A 17,141-nucleotide genomic window follows, 5' to 3' on the forward strand; every position below is an offset into this window, starting at 1 on the left:
GTAGGACACAAAATACAAATTAAGGTACATGGGTATTTCTATCATCATTATTATTTCTGTATTTTTCCTTTAATAAAAGAGGTAAGGTAGAAATTTACCAACTCCTACCAACCCCATCTGTATCAACCACATAGAATAAACTTGGGGGCAAGTTTATTGTTGTGCTTTTACCTGTTGAACAGTTCATATTATGATTAATTGATTCAGTAGCATTAACTTCATAGCTAACTATGGTGTTGATTTATTTTTGTTGCGAAATTTATATCCCTTGTCTTTTTTCTCTGTAAGTGTACTGTAATTCCTGGCAGTAATTCCTGATGGGGAGGGATCATGTTTTATTTCCTATGTATTCTTGTTAATTATCTTGTCAAGATGTTTATTTTGAATTAAGTTAATTTTTCTTTTCTCTTTACTTCTTATTTATGCCTCCTGTGTGATACTCACTTTTATTGATTGTCCTACCATCATCAGTGATCCATAGTCTTCCAAGCTCAGCTCAGATTTTTACCTCCTATCGAAAGTGCTGCCTGATAATCCTAACCTGACTGATCACTCTCTGTCGTAATTTCCATAATGCTACTTATTTAGAATTTGTACTGTACTTCACAGGCCACTTTTATCTATCTAGGATTGTATGCCCTGTTTGCCCAGCTAAAACGTAACATCCCTTTGGTTCTTTGGTCTTCTTCATAGAGTATTACTATGTTTGTGTTCTGCATATATTAATGTTTAGTAGGTAGAGTATTTGATTGTACCCAAAGCTCCCTCTTGTGGTGTTTATCATACTACAGTATGAAGTGATTAACAGTGAAAATCATATTTAATGAAAATAAAGTAGAAATAATTTTCTAATAGAACGCTAAACTTTTTAATGTCTGTTATACGTAACGAATGATGTTTATGTGCTGCACATCTATGAGTGTATTCTGATTTTCATTAAATCGAAAACTTGGGAGGGTGCAGAGAAATCACACCACATGTTTTTAGGATAGGTAAAGGTGGTTAAGGAAAGAAGGTGTAGAGGAACAGAACAGAATATGTTGTTTACAAGATAATTTTATAAGCATGTAAGTGAGTACTAAATTCAGCTACTTAAGTATCTTGCTTCTTTGTAAGGCAAAATAAAAATATGGTATATATAATTTTGTTTACTATTTTTAATTCAGGTACATATGGTTCAGTTAATTATGCTCCTTGGCTCACAGCTTATTGTCATTAGTAGTATACACAAAGGCCCCATCTTGTTTTTTTTTTTTAATTATGTTTTCCCCCTTTCAGTTTTTGTCTTATTCTCTTTTCCCCTAATACACAGCCATTGTAATGTGTTTATAAGCTCTTAGAGACTATTAGTATAGTGTACATATGTATAAATAGTCTAACGGATTGTTGTCATTTTGTTGTTAACCTTTTTCATGCAACATTGTTTTATGTCTATTCCTGATATGTAAAGTAGCTCACTGCTTTTTAGTATTCCATAGTATCTCTTAATTTTACTTATAATTCCCCCTTGTGTTATTATTATTTACTTATTATTCCCCCTAAGTCACATCCAGCTCCCTGTTACCAACAGTACCATGTTGAACATTTTCATACATGTCTCGTGTCTGTCTATTCTGACAAGGGTTTCCTCTAAATATAAACCCTAGAAGTGAGAGTACGATCTCAGAGGGTACATGAAGTATTACCTGGTCTCCAGAATGGCTGTAAATGTTATAACCTCTTGCTAATAGTGCATGAGAGATCCTGTCTCCCCATATCCTCACTCACCCTTCCTTTTATTCACTCTCTAAATCTTACCAAATTCCATTGGTGTGTAAAGTAGTATCTTTTAAACTTTTTATTAATCTTAACAGTTGATGTCAAACCTTTCTCCATATACTTCTCAGTCTCCTTTGTGAATTAACCTGTGTTATGTACTTTTGACCCTTTAAAAATTGGTGGTTTGTTGATGTGCAGGGATTCCTTATATAATCTAGATACTGGTTCAACAGATATCACTGATAATCATCTTCCAGTGTGCTACTCATCTGTATCTTTGTTTGAACAGAAATCCTTAATTATGATGTAGTCAAATATATTTGTTAGTATTGAACTTTTAGATTGTTGTTTGTTTTACGCCAAACCCCCGTTCCTCCAGTAATATTAATAATGAGAGTAACTATGTAATGTTGAAGAACAAAGGAATTTTTAATTAAAACTATAGTACATAGAATTTATAATTTTGTTATGTTAGTTGTTAATGAGAATAGTGTTATTGCAAGTTTCAGGTTCATCACTTCGTTTGCCTTTGATTATTATTATGGTCTTAGAGCCATTAGAAATGTTCATAGTTTCATTCTTATTCATCTGTATATCTATAGAAGGGATTGACAAACAAGAGCACAGGGCCAAATCTGGCCTGTGGCTTAGTTTTGTATAGTTTCTGTGCTAAAAATGTTTTTTCCATTTTTAAAAAATTGTTTTTAAAAAGAAGATATGCAATAGAAACCCTATGTATCTCATAAAGCCTAAAATATTTACTATCTGGCTCTTTATACAAAAAGTTTGCCAACCCTTTATCTGTAATAAAGACAGAGATGCTCGAATTATTTTTTAGCTCTTCTGGCTTCACGTAAAACATTATTCCGTGGATAAAAACAAAGTAAAATACAACTATAAAATTATAACCTTATATAAGGACTAAAATTGTTACTATCACTGATAAGAGTAATGCTGTTTCATTAAATTCTGTCATTGATAGATTGCAGGTTACACAATTTTCTTGGTGGTGTTATCCTTTTTCTCCCTGAAATAAATATCTGGGTGTGAGTGAAAGTCACAGTTAGTATATTTACATCTAGATTATCTCAGTGACAGTCAAGGAGTACTGCTATTTAAAATTACCTGCATTGATCAGATAAGTTGACTTCCCTCTATGCCTGTCCTTATGCATTTCATAGCAACCTTTACCTCCTTTTAAGGCACAATTTTACATTAGTATTTTAAATTACTGAAAATAGTATAAGATTTTATCCATTAATATTCTAGTGTATACCATTGGATTAGATTGAAGCTATAAATTTTTAAAAGCTAACAGGTAAAATGTTAGTGTTCTTAACCCTTCTACAAGTGACATCAATTTTTAAAATACAGGCATTTCTACTCATGTTTCTGAAAAGCCCTATTTTCTGCAAAATTATACATTTAAAAGGACAGGTTTATGGGAGCAATAGGAACAGACCATTCAAAAGCTATGCAGCTTTGTAACCAGAGCCCAAACGAAAATAATAATTGGTATCCAGGGAGATGATTGGAATAACAGGCAGCTTTGCGCCTGTGTGTGCCGCAAATTGCAGATGGAAATGGAGTTCTGAAGCAACTGGGCTGTCTTCTAGATAGAGCACAAGAAGCAGGACCTTCCACTAGCCAGCAGTCTTACGAGGCAGGGAGGGGACACGCCTCTCTGAGAAAGTAGCCCCTGGTGCAAGTGCTCATTTTTAATTGTTCAAATGGACTGAATACGCTCCAGACTATGTAGTAGTCAAGCTGAAGCTTTCAACGCTTCTGATAATGAAGAATTTCACTTACAGTTTTTCTTTTCCACCCTCACAGGAGGCTTTTTTTTTCTTTTCTTTTTATAACTTAAAAAAATTATTTTTAGCTGCGTTGGGTCTTTGTTGCTGCGCGGGCTTTCTCTAGTTGCAGTGAGCAGGGACTACTCTTCTTTATGCGCGGGCTTCCCATTGAGGTGGCTTCTCTTGTTGCGGAGCACGGGTTCTAGGCGTGCAGGCTTCAGTAGTTGCGGCACAAGGGCTCAGTACTTGTGGCTCGCGGGCTCTAGAGCGCAGGCTCAGTAGTTGTGGTGCACGGGCTTAGTTGCTCCGCAGCATGTGGGATCTTCCCAGACCGCAGCTCGAACCCATGTCTTCTGCGTTGGCAGGCAGATTCTTAACCACTGCACCACCAGGGAAGTCCCAACAGCAGGCATTTTGAATAGTTTCTTAGAGCAACTCCAAGATTTGTGATTGACCCATTTTGTGTTTTCAGTAAATCTTTCGACTTATGATATTTTGTCAGTTATAAAACACTCATGTATTTAGCAAACACACATTATCTGATCCATTTAAGATAAAGTACTTTTGAAGAAGCTTTTGAAAATGCATACCTGTTTATGTTGCTCTCCAGCTTGAAACCCTTTAGTAGATTTCTGTCACCTACTGAATAAAGTTCAAACTCCTTAGCTAGTCACATGAAGCCTCTTATGGTGATATGATCCCTGCCTACTTTTTCACCCTCATTCTGTATCATTTGACCTCTTGTACCTTGTGGTTCAGAGATCTTAAATTACATACAGTTCTTTTTATACCATGGTATGTTATGATTCCTAGCCTTCATATAGGCTGTTGAATATACACTGCTTGGCAAATTCCTACTCACACATTGAAACTCAGTCCAGAGTTTGCTTACCTTGTGAAGGCTTTTTAAGTTGGCTTCTATGTCTTTCCCCAAATGTACCCTTTAGGGAGCATTTCTTTTCTTTATTTCTTTTTTCTTCCCTCCCTCCGTCCTTCCCGCCGTCCCTCCCTCCCTCCCTTCCATCTGTTGAACACTTATCTTATATTTTCTCTGTCCCAGGCCTGGAATCAAACACTTCTCCAAGAAGCTCTAATTCCTTTTATTTAAGAATGGTATTTAAAAATCAGTATTTGGGTGCTGGATGTACTCATTGCTCCTGGAGTGTCATTATTTCTAGGCTCTGTCAGTGGATGTGTGTATATTGTATATACTGTGTCTACTAACTCACATGCACACACATGTTCATATTTAATTCTGTACCTGTCTGTATATAAAGTGTATTAAAAATTATGAGTTCATATGATACTTCTGATTCTAGTCCTACACCACAGGGTTCATTCTAGTCTTCCTCCTTTCTGTTTCATGATTACTTCTTTGGATAGTGAGAAAACTGGCTCTCATTATCTACACTACAACTGTTTTCCAAAGTAACCTAGGTCAGTTCTTTTCCTCTCTACTCTCTTTGGTGTGGTTATGTTATTAATTTATGAAACAGGTCCATTTCTTTTTTTTACTTTTATTTGCATTTATTTTTTGCAGCATTTATTCCCAGGCCATAAGTTTTTGTTTCTTCAATTTCTTCTGGGATATGTTTTTCTTCTGGGCAACCTCCTCTTCTGGTTTAGGAGCAGTCTTTTCTTTTTCAGTAAGGATCATCTCAGTGTGGCAGGGAGAGCTCATGTATGGGTTGATCCAACCATGAGCTCTGTAAGTCCTGCGCCGCATCTTGGAGGCTTTATTCACCTGGATATGCTCAATGACCAGAGAATCTCCATCTAAGCCCTTAAGTTCAGCATTACCCTCTGCATTTTTGAGCATGTACAGTAGAAATTCAGCATCCTTTTTGGGCCACCGACCCTGCGTCCAGCCCCACTGTTTGGCGTAGGCACACCTACCAACTCCACCATTGTAACGACGGAATGGCACACATTGCTTCTTTAAAGTGACGTCCTTCATATACTTGGTGGCTTTTCCGATATGCATACCCTTAATGGCCTGGGCCGTTTCACTAGTGTTCTTAAAGTGAATACGAAGATTTGAACCTCTCGACTTGCATGATTTTGTGGGGTTTTCTGGGTCAAGTGAATAGCGAACCATTTTTAGAGGTCACCTCAGGCCACTTACCGGAAAAGCCAGGTCCATTTCTTACTGTTTGTATTCCATTTAGAGTTGTCCCACATCTGGTTGATTTTGTTTTTTGGATATGTGAAGCACTCCTCTGGTTTAAGAGTCAGAACTATACAAATTGCATGCTCAGAGAAGGATCACCCCCTCCTTATCCCACCATCCCATTCCTGTACTTGCTTCTTTCTACCCTTTTCCCACTCACCCCCTGTAGGTAAACCAATCTCTTTAGTTTGTGGTTTAGCCTTCCTGTATTTCTGCATTTTAGGCTTCCTGTATTTCCTACATTTGTAATAAATGTAGATTTTATATTTATATAATTTGAGAACTTCCCCATGAGATAGGTTTTTTTTTTAAAAAATAAATTTATTTATTTTATTTATTTATTTTTGGCTGTGTTGGGTCTTCGTTGCTGCATGCGGGCTTTCTCTAGTTGTGGCAAGCAGGGGCTTCTCTTGTTGCAGAGCACGGACTCTTAGGCACACGGGCTTCAGTAGTTGTGGCTCGCGGGCTCTAGAGCGCAGCCTCAGTAGTTGCGGCGCAAGGGCTTAGCCGCTTCGCGGCATGTGGGATCTTCCCGGACCAGGGCTTGAACCCGTGTCCCCTGCATTGGCAGGCGGACTCCCAACCACTGTACCACCAGGGAAGCCCCCGTGAGATAGTTTTTAAATATCTTTCCCAAATGTTTATTTTAAAAAAATTTTAACTCTCAATAGGTGGTTGCCAAAGATGGTGGTTAGAATATTAATTTTCCAAAAACAGAGTACCAGTAACAGAGTTTACCTAGTAAAAATTCTTTACTCCTACCAAAGTATTCTACAAGTAATCGGTTATTCAAACTGATCTCCATCTTACCTTTCCCAACTTCATCAGTGTGAAACTTTACATTTAGCTGATTTGGACTTTACTGCATTTCTTCAACCTGTTTTATATAAAGTCATTCTTGTTCCTTTGTTTTTGCTCTTTTTTCTGTCTAAGCTACCATACCAACCCTCTCTCCTCTGAAGTCTAACTTGTCCGCCAATTCTTTTTTGTATGTTATCCTTTGCTCTCCTTCTTCTGAACCTTTGAATGCTAAATAATTTTTCTTTTAGTGGCACTTCTGTGTCTCGCCAGGTTTTAGCTCTTAAGATCTCACAAGATTCATTTTTTTGAAGTCTAATTTATATGGATACATGTGAAATAAAGAGATTTTATTTACCCTAGTAAGTCTCTATGAATTTTTCCTTCAGTAGAAGTCTAAAATGTAGGATAGTTAATGATAAAAATTAATTTTATACACTGCCTTTTGTAGTCAGGCACTGTCATCTTCATTTTTTATCCTAAGTAATAACCCTTACAGAGTATTACCATCATAATTTGCTCAGTTATTTCCAAATGTTTTATTTTATTAATTTATATTCAAACTAAAATGACCTCTATTTGCTGAATACTTGGGAAAATAAAATCATTGAGTTATTTCTGCTGATTTGAGGAAAGAAAAGATTGCTTCTAAAATTAATCTCTCATGTTTAATATACATTTTATTGAATTTAAATAAAAACGTTTATATAAATCATGTTTATAAAATACATTGAACTTCCTTTTTCCAAGGTGGTTATAATACTTAGTATTTTGGTAGTTGTATAGCTTGGTTATAAGGAACGTAGGTGACACACTTTTTAACCAGGCAGGTAAAGGAAATGAAGGGCATTTAAGTTAATCTGTAAAGTCTTTGCATGTTTGTACATAGCTGGAGGTGAACAGGTACTATTTAGGATCACACTACTATATACTGTCATGATTTAATCTTGCAGCGTATACACAAACATACACAAACACATACATGCTGCAAAATACACACGTAGATAATATCTACAGTGGTTCTTGTCCTTGTCAAAAAGACATAAGGTAGGGATTATCTTACTACCCACTGAAACTAAACACAGAAAAAGGTGTTTGTAATCATTTTGCCAAATATCTTGATACCACAGCTCCACATTTCTAAACATGCAGCTTGGAGGTGTAGCTTTCAAACTATAAAGATCTTTTGATTTAAACATTTGATCTATTTCCCCCCATTTTTTTCTTGGTATAATAAGAACTATTTTTTAATACAACCTCCAAAACTGGGGCCTTTGTAATTTTCATTACTGCAGTTTCTTTGGAAATATCAAAGTTTCCTTTCTCTAATGATTCTTTTCTTTTCCCCGGGTCAGGTGCCTTAAGACCACATTTTGTACTTCTCTTGTAACTCCTTCATGGTGTAAGAAAAAGAAACAAAAGATGTTGATTTGCATGGAATTCCCATGGAGTTAACCACCTTTTTCTTCTTTCATTGATGAAGCCTCCTGTATTTTAGAGTTGGAAAATTATCCCTGATCTCCCATAATCCAGACATTTTTATGCATTTCATAACGCATTTATCCCCTGTCCTTCCAAAGCCATGTCAGCAATGAAGGTCTCTTGGTAGCCATGTGTAGTCACTGTATATTTAATAATTAATGAATTAGTTGCGCTTATGTGTGTGTGTGTTTATAGACATTTTATACACATTTTTTCTCTCTCTCTCTGCACTTTACCCAGACAGGCATGGTGCATTGTGATACAGCAGTTGGAACACCTGATTATATATCACCTGAGGTCCTGAAATCACAAGGGGGTGATGGTTACTATGGGCGAGAATGTGATTGGTGGTCTGTGGGTGTTTTCCTTTTTGAGATGCTGGTGGGTAAGTAAATTGTTCTTTTTTCAAAACCCATCTCATAACACTTTAGTTCTAAGTCAAGAATGTGAGACTATAAAAAAATGAATTGCTTGTGTTCTAGGGAAAAAGTAGTATTTCTGAAAACTGAATTAGTAGTGTCTGATATGACAGATTATTGATTGGAAAATTAAAACCAATCCTCATTCTGGCACAGTAATGGAGTAGAATATGAAAGGAATTGAAAGTCTACTGCTAGGAAATATTCCTCCAATAGACCTTTTGTATTAAGAAAATATTAGAACAAGAAGCAAGTTTATAGTTGCAATGGGCCTTCATTCTAAGATTTTCTTAATCAGGAGTATTTGTTGTAGATATTTAAATTATAAGGCTGGTATTCTAATTATAATAAGGAACTGAAAGTACTCTTAGTTTATGTAATTGTTATGTAATTAATTTTTGTACACTGTGTTTCTTATATTTATTACTTGTATATATATTTGGTTTGTAGTTCTAGTCAAATAAATCATAAATATAGTTATTGACCATTTGACTATCAAGATAAATATATTTATAATAATATTTCAGTCTCAGTAAACTCAGAGGCAAATTAAATAATTTCTTTTACTTTGACCAGATCAAAATTTGAAAGATTCAAGTATTTCAAAACTTTTCTTTACATCATAGATTTCATTTTTAAGATTTCCTATTCCTAAGTACTAGGGCACAAAAATATCTTCTGGCCAAGGAAGCCAGTGGCTGACTCCCCTGGTTTCAGGTTGAGGGAGATGTAGCAGAATTCTTCTTTAAGAGTCAAATGTATTAAGGCTAATAGCGTTATATGAAATGACTTTAGAATTGAAAATATAGTTTTAGAAGTTGGGGAATTTATTTTCTAGAAGATGACTAAAAGAAATTAGTAGTGGAAATCTGTAAAATCTGTATAGTAACTGAGTATGTTTATTGCTAAAAAAAATCAGTACAAATTTAAATAACGATTAGTCATGGAACTTTTTTGTGGTTAAAGTGCCTTCTCTTGATGACCATATGTGTATGTGTGGCACTGATCTTGCTATGCGTAGTCTCATGTCCTTCTGTAACCTACTTTGTTTTGGGCCTTTGTTTTTGTAGTGGGTCTCTTTGTACACACGGTATGTTCTCAGGTAGCTATCTATTCTCCCCACCTCTAGGCCCTATCTGATGATTCATTGGGTGTGTCTTGTAATCTTTTGAAAGTAGAATATATTCCATCATTTGCCTAGACTCTCCCAGGGGGTTAAAAAATAATATACTTTGGAGGAAGTCACCTGGGTTTGAAGAGACCATTTAAATTCCTGCTGCTGTTTTCAGCTCTGAGAGCTGAATTTAATGAGTTTGAATGGCACTAATTTGCAGTATTCTGAGCCTGCTCTGGTGCTTGCTCATCAGGTTGGTTGACTGGACTTCAATTAAAGGAGTCTACTGCAGTTAAAAGTTGCACTAGAAAAATCTTGAATTCAAAACTCTCCTCTGCCACCCTTGGAAAACAAAAACTAACTACCTGAACACTCCTTTTTGGCTGATTTGGGAAAGTCTGATTTGTACTAAGGTGACTTGTGGTTGAGGCATACTGGCAGGGCCTTTAACTCTTGTGGCTTTAGATGAATACTGGCCAAGATGATGCCGTGAACATTTTCTGTCTTTACACTTGCTTCAATGCCTATTTATCACAGTCATCAGTCAGCAGGAACACTGCATTAGGAGGCTGTTTCTGCCGTTTTCAACTCTAGCTGTGTGTCATCTTAGGCAAATCACATGTCATCTGTCTGGGCCTGGCTTCCTCATATGTAAAACAATAGGGCTGATCTAACTCTTAGAGCTGTACTGTCCAGTCTATCATGATGAAAGTGGTTTACGTCTGCACTGTTTAGTACGGTAGGCACCTGCCATATCGAGCACTTGAAATATGGCTAGTGTGACTAGGGAACTGAATTTTTCATTTTATTTATTGTAATTAATTTAACTTTAAAGTGCCAATTGTAGCTAGTGACTATTGTATAACATAAAAGGCTGATTTAGCTTAAGCACTAACTGATCCGACCCCACCTAGTAATCTTTTAAATTATCCAGTAAATTGTGTTTTTTTTCCCATTATGTATTTAAAAACCCAACAAATTCTACAGTTAGTATTGATTTTATTTTGCTCTTAAAAGTTCATGGTTCATTGGTATGATTATAATTTAAATATATTCTTGGTGTGCGCCTGTTTGTTTTGACTGAGATTCCTGGCCCGTAGACCTTTTCGTTCTTCCATGCATGTGACAAATTTAAACTTAACATATTTAAATATTAGGTGAAAAATGTTTAATTTGCATTCTCTGTTACACTCTTTTTTTCTTGGAACTTTAGGGGATACTCCATTTTATGCAGATTCACTGGTAGGAACATATAGCAAAATTATGGATCATAAAAACTCACTATGTTTCCCTGAAGATGCAGAAATTTCTAAACATGCGAAGAATCTCATCTGTGCCTTCTTAACAGATAGGTAATATACATTGAATTTCTTTATAGAGAATCCTTTTAACTTCTGGATTTGTAGAAATGAAAGCATACCTAACTCTTATTTACATATAAAATCAATCTTTTTATCCAAATTGCATTTAATTCTGGTTTAGCCTTTTCCTACTGCTAATCCTGGTGTTGGGTTACCCTTGTCATTTTGTATGTGCAGCCTAATGGTAATCTAACTCTAATCTTAACCCTCATGTCTAAAAGGAAAAAAACAGAACTTGGTAAAATAATGCATTTGAGAGAAATAAAACTTCTGTATTATTCATATTTTATCCTCTAAGGTGATTTAAGCCGTACTGCTCTTGATTGTACAACTTTTGAGAAGAGAACATTTTTGTGCAGATAAATACTCAAAAGTTAATAATCTTAAAAACTATCTGTGTTTGATTTGAGAGTGCCTCCTTCCCAACCGTTTTTAATTTGCGTTTGAATATGAGCAAGTCCATCCTGGAAATTCTATATTTCTTGAAACAAACTAGATGAACATTGTTGTGAAAACCTGCCTTAAAAAGAGAAGCTAGAAAACTATTTGAAGTTTCTTCCTTGCCCTCTCTATTCTGTTCTTTTCTGGTTTCCCATTTTATATTTGTAATAGGAGTCATCCTATTAAAGGACTAACACATATAAGTGGGTGCTTCCACCTCAGTCCAGACTTACCTCACTAGCTTTATGATTTTAGGAAAATTATTTTACTTGTTGGGGAAATAATTTTACTCATCCTTAAAATGATGGGATCGGATTAGATGATAACTAAGAACATTTCTTGCCCTAAGATGCTGTGATTCCTCAGCACACCTTATTGTTGCCTGTTAGCCAGTTGCTGTTAGAATCAGTACTGCAGTGACTATCCTTATACATTTATCTTTGCATACGTTTTGTAGGATAAAATCTTAAAGGTGGAATTCTAGGAGATACATTTTAAAATTGACCTACTTGAGTTACAAATTTGACCCCCAGAGAAGCCACATCAGGGTATATTTCCATTATTAATAATTGTTTCCCTCATTCTTGTCAAACTAAGTATTATGAATTATTTCTTTTCCATACAAAGAAAGAAAATTATATTTTTCCTCATTAGACAGCTTAATCATTTTTATATGTTTATCAATCATTTGTACAATAAAACTTTGATTGTTAATTACATGATTAATGAATAATAATACATGGTGATAAACTCAAAATAATGTTTGATTTGAGGACTAGATGGAGTTGATGGGAATGACCATAATTTGTGCTGAAGGGTAAAATATAAAACAGGATACAGCATATGCTAATGAAAGGAGTACCATTCATGAAATATTTACCTTAGCAATTTATGGGGAGGTGTGGTTGCAGTCTAAGTAATGATTGTAGGTGGAGAAAAGATAGTTTGAAAAGAATTTAATGCCATCAGTGTGGCTAAGAGCACTTCCTTCTAAACTTTACAGGTTTTTTTGTTTATATTAAACATAGCTCCAGGGACATATAAAAAATGTTTTTTATTTCCATATAGTCTTCACTGAAGACTCAATATGTCAAAAAATGAAATTATTAGTAACATTTTTTTGTATTCAGAATGATAATTTTAATATAAATGTAATATATATTTAACAATTTATATTTAATATAGATGTAGATATATCCAGAGTAAACATGGAGAGCTTCAAACATAATATGTGAGTTCTTTTTAAGAAAGGAGGAGGATTTTTTAAAATAACGTTTATTAGAAAGGTTTTAAAAACTCTTCTATGCCAAAAGTTAAATCTCCATCCATTTTACCCCCTAAAGTTGGTCACGTGGTTTTGGCACACGCAGATGATTTTTTTCATTGAAAATCTCGTACTTTCATTTGACACAAAACAGGTGGAAACATATTTCCCTTTCCATGGCATTTACTATCTAGAGCAATCATATACTATAAAATTAGATTGCTTATTTTTGAGCAACATTTAAGCTGAAGCTTTTAATAAAGATATCTTAAACTCATTTCTGGTCCTTATTTTGATCCTTGTTGAGATAAGAGTTAATATTTTTGTATTTATATAATGTTACTCTTTATAATACAATTTTTAACTGCATTGTTTAGGGAGGTACGACTTGGAAGAAATGGTGTAGAAGAAATCAAACAACATCCTTTCTTTAAGAATGATCAATGGAATTGGGATAACATAAGAGAGAGTAAGTCAATAAATTTAAATATTTCCATTTCATCACATTTTAAATCTCATAAATTGATTCCTCTTCTGAATTAATAAACATGTCTGTACACTTAATGCTAACTAATTTTTAAATTGAGAGGTTTCATTTCAATTTGTTCTGAAGCAGTACTTATAACTAAATTAATATTACCTCAGTATCTTAGCAAACTAATATGTCTTTATTTCCCAGTGCTTTTATGATAAACATAGGTTTCTTAATTTGTTAAGCTAAGTTTTATGGATCTCAGTAATTTTCAGAATTGGGGAAATACAATTCTTTAATTCAGTTGTTTGAATTAATAAATCAGTAATTAGTTACTTATGGAGACCATACTCTGGTGAATACTAGGGTAAGCATAGTAATTCATTTAAACTTCATGTATATTTAACATTAATTCATTTGAAGAGTAAGAAATATTTCTACTTAAAGAATGTAGAAAACCGAAGACTAAAGAACGTATATGCAAGTTATTGCTGCTTGTAATTTTAACACGTAGAATAATATCATCCTGCTTTCCTTGTTTGATTGATTTATCTATATTTAAAACCAATCTAATATAATAATAAAACACATAAAATTTCAGTTCTTTGAAATGATAAAACAAAATCTGTTACTAAAATATTCTATAGTAAATCATAATAATATAGTACTGTTAATGAATCAATATGTAATATGTTAATATTTATATAACATATTAATAATATATAATCACTAATATAAAACAAAACAGGGGTCATTTATATAATTTTAAATCAGATATATTATTATTAAATAACTTTTTTCTTTTCTTTTAATAGCGGCAGCTCCTGTGGTACCTGAACTCAGCAGTGACATAGATAGCAGCAATTTTGATGACATTGAAGATGATAAAGGAGATGTAGAAACCTTCCCAATTCCTAAAGCTTTTGTGGGAAATCAGCTGCCTTTTATAGGATTTACCTACTATAGAGAAAATTTGTATGTGACTTGTTTGTTACATATTTATTGTTTTCAGCATCTAGCTATAAAGAGTTGTCTTACTTCGAGACTGAATTATAGAAGATAAAGTGTTAATTTGTTTTAAACTGAGTTTTTTTATAGAATATTTTATGATATTCATTTACAAATGAATGTAAGGCAATGTTCTGTGTTCTTTGGGGGATACAGAGTAAGACCAAACACCTGCTTTTGAAGGAGCTTGTCAACTAATAAGGGATATAGGAGAATTATATAGTCATAATAAAGGGTAGAATGTGATATTTGCCTTAAGAAACGTACCAAAAAGATATGAGATGGTTCAGAAGAAAAATAAAAGTCACATCTCTTTGGGACGAGGGTAGGGGAAAGTCAGGTAAGACCTCAGGGAAGAGGTAGCATCTTAGCCAAGTCTAAAGTTAAGAAAGGGTTTTGAAAGGCTGAGTTGTAAGGAGGTTAGGTGAGTATAGTGGGGAGGTGAATACTGGAAGGAAAAGTTTGAAATGTAAGCATACTTTGGGAGCAGAGTAGTATAGTCCAGTAGGGTTCAAACATAGGGTGTATATATATATATATCACTGTATCATGACCATTTGGAGGATTTAATGAAACTGTGATTTTCTTACCTGTAATCCCTCCATGTAGTGCAGAGCCTGGCACAAGATCATTCAATACATATTGGTCAACTGGAGTGATTATTGGGTATAAAATTAGAAAATAGACTGGAGTTGGAGTTTAGGGGAAGCATAATGCAACAGATGATTGTTGTGTGCTGTGCTAAGGGACTTTTGACTTTGACAGGCAGCAAAGAGCCACTGAAAACTGTTAAATAGTTGAATGAAGTATTAAAGATGTTTGAGAAACATATATTTGAGAAATTTTTGGTATTTCCATGTGTGTAATGGTTGGGGTGATCAACCATTACAGTTTCCCCAGGACTGAGGGGTTTCCTGGGATGTGGTGTGGGACTTCCATGCTAAAACCAGGAAAATCCCAGGCAACCCAGCATGAATTGTCATCCTGCTAAGGACAGTGTTCTGAAAACTACTGTAATGCTGACTAAATTGAGGATATCAGTGCCAGGAGAAACCCAAGCATGTTTATACACAGTGAGGAAGGACCCAGTTAAGCGAGAAATTAACAGTTAAATAGAAGTGATGATTTGTGTATTAAGACCTGGAGATCAAGAGATGTTATTTTTGAAAAGGAGGAGAGCTATCTCTTTCCAGAAGATTTCTAGAAAAGAAGAATAAGATAGTTACAGGAACTCAAAATGAGATGAATAGGGAGAAAAATGTAGTGCTATTTAGTGACTCCAGTCTCAACGATGTTAAAGACTAGAACATCCTCTTAAGAGTGAGAGGCAAGAAATATTTATCATTTTAAATGATTGAAAATGTTATACATCTCTAGAGGGGAAAATATTACTTCATTTTAAATATGTTGAAGTGAAAAGAAAGAGAATCTGTAGTTGGAATTTAATTCTGAGAATAACTTGGTATTAGAAAATGAGTTAAAATGACACGCAAAAGAATTTATTTCCTGCCTTTCTTTCTAGGTTATTAAGTGACTCTCCATCTTGTAAAGAAAATGATTCGATACAATCAAGGAAAAACGAAGTATGTATAAATTTTTACTACTCTACACGTGTTCAAATATTTTAGTAATATCCCTGTATTTTTAAAGTTCACTTGATGCTACTTTTAGATGGCATTCCTTCTTGCAATCCAGTTCAGCATAATATTGAAGTGATTCATTTATTTGACAAGTATCACTGTGTGAGATCCAATGGCTAGTGAAAAGATGACTTGTACATGGCTTTAGGCTTAGTTTTAGTAGCAAAAGTGATAGAATAGGTTTACAAACAGCTGTATTTTCTACCAGTTAGAAAATTTTATGATCTTAGTACTATAAAAGAGTACAGATAATAAGCTATAAGGATATAGAAATAGTACATGATTTAAATTTTGACTATTTAGCAATGAATTCATATAAAGGATAATTTTATCAAAATGTTACAATATTTTGTGACCTCTATACAAAGCTAAATCATGAACACACACATAAATGAGGATGCTAAACATTTTTCTCTTCAAAACCTAAAAAAATTAGTTAGGTAGTTTTGGTATGATTTGTGTTTTAGGAATTTTACAAAGCATAACAAGCATTTTAATGTTTTTGTTTTGTTTTAAATAGGAGAGTCAAGAGGTATGTTGATGTCAAATATGTTGAAAAACAGGAAAATCTCATCACTCTAGTGATGTTTTGTTATAATCACATTCCACCTAGCATTTGGAGTACTACACCTACCCAAGAGAGAAGTTCTCAACCTTTTTTCTACCAAGTATTCTTTTTATTATTGCTCCTATGGATCTGTTGTTTAAAATATATATTGTATAATTTTCTTGTTTTTATTTATTAAGGATATATAAGTAGCAGTAAGAACTTTTGATTGGCATGTGATAACTAGTGTGATCGAATTATACTAATGTAGTAGTAGCCAAAAGCTGTTAAACTTGACTAGTTCATTGGCCTCTATTTTCTTACTAGGGAAGTATACAGTTTTGCTTAAGGTATATGAAATATTTAAGAAATCATGGAGAACATAATCACTAGAAAGAATAGTGGAAAGAACATTGGCCATGGAATCTAATAGATCAGGATCTTTTGGGCACTGCCATTTATTAGCTATGCTATCTTGGCCCAGCTGTTCACCTTTTTTGGATTTCAGTTTCTTTATTGAATAGGTATAATACTACCCATCTTTTTAGGGGTTTTGTTAGGATTAATGAGACAATATCTGTAAAGTGCCTGCCACTGTACCTAAAACACAAAAGGAACTTGAAAAGTTAAATCCTTTATAAAGGCAGTAAGGCTCCCAAAATGCAGTATTTAATGCTTTCCGTAGTTTTAGTTTGTTTAAAGCCCAACATATCTGGCCTTATAGCAAGATGACTTGTAATTAATTAGTTGTCATTTATCCAAAAGAGTTATTGTTGACAACTTTTCACAGTATTTTGCCTGGCACAGTGTAGGAAGATATAAAGAAGAGCTTTTATATATCTTTTTTTGAGGGAAAACTTATGTAACATTA

At 34.2% G+C, this 17,141-nt stretch overlaps 1 protein-coding gene and 1 pseudogene across 3 annotated transcripts in view; one reads left to right on the forward strand and one right to left on the reverse strand.

Moving 5' to 3' along the window:
* Positions 1–17,141, forward strand: part of ROCK2 (Rho associated coiled-coil containing protein kinase 2) — a 136,895-nt gene that overhangs the window by 82,709 nt on the left and 37,045 nt on the right. For all 3 annotated transcript variants that reach the window (XM_027113809.1, XM_027113810.1, XM_027113811.1), the window contains 6 exons: positions 8,245–8,389; positions 10,751–10,889; positions 12,981–13,072; positions 13,891–14,050; positions 15,606–15,666; positions 16,244–16,255. In XM_027113809.1, the coding sequence (XP_026969610.1) occupies positions 8,245–8,389; positions 10,751–10,889; positions 12,981–13,072; positions 13,891–14,050; positions 15,606–15,666; positions 16,244–16,255 (609 nt within the window). The remainder of the gene's footprint in view (positions 1–8,244; positions 8,390–10,750; positions 10,890–12,980; positions 13,073–13,890; positions 14,051–15,605; positions 15,667–16,243; positions 16,256–17,141) is intronic.
* LOC113624059 (60S ribosomal protein L17 pseudogene) lies at positions 5,098–6,008 on the reverse strand (annotated as a pseudogene).

The sequence above is a fragment of the Aethalodelphis obliquidens genome, unplaced genomic scaffold (genome assembly GCF_003676395.1).
Source record: "Aethalodelphis obliquidens isolate GAN/ISIS:26980383/991018 unplaced genomic scaffold, ASM367639v1 scaffold12, whole genome shotgun sequence".
Taxonomy (NCBI): Eukaryota; Metazoa; Chordata; class Mammalia; order Artiodactyla; family Delphinidae; genus Aethalodelphis; species Aethalodelphis obliquidens.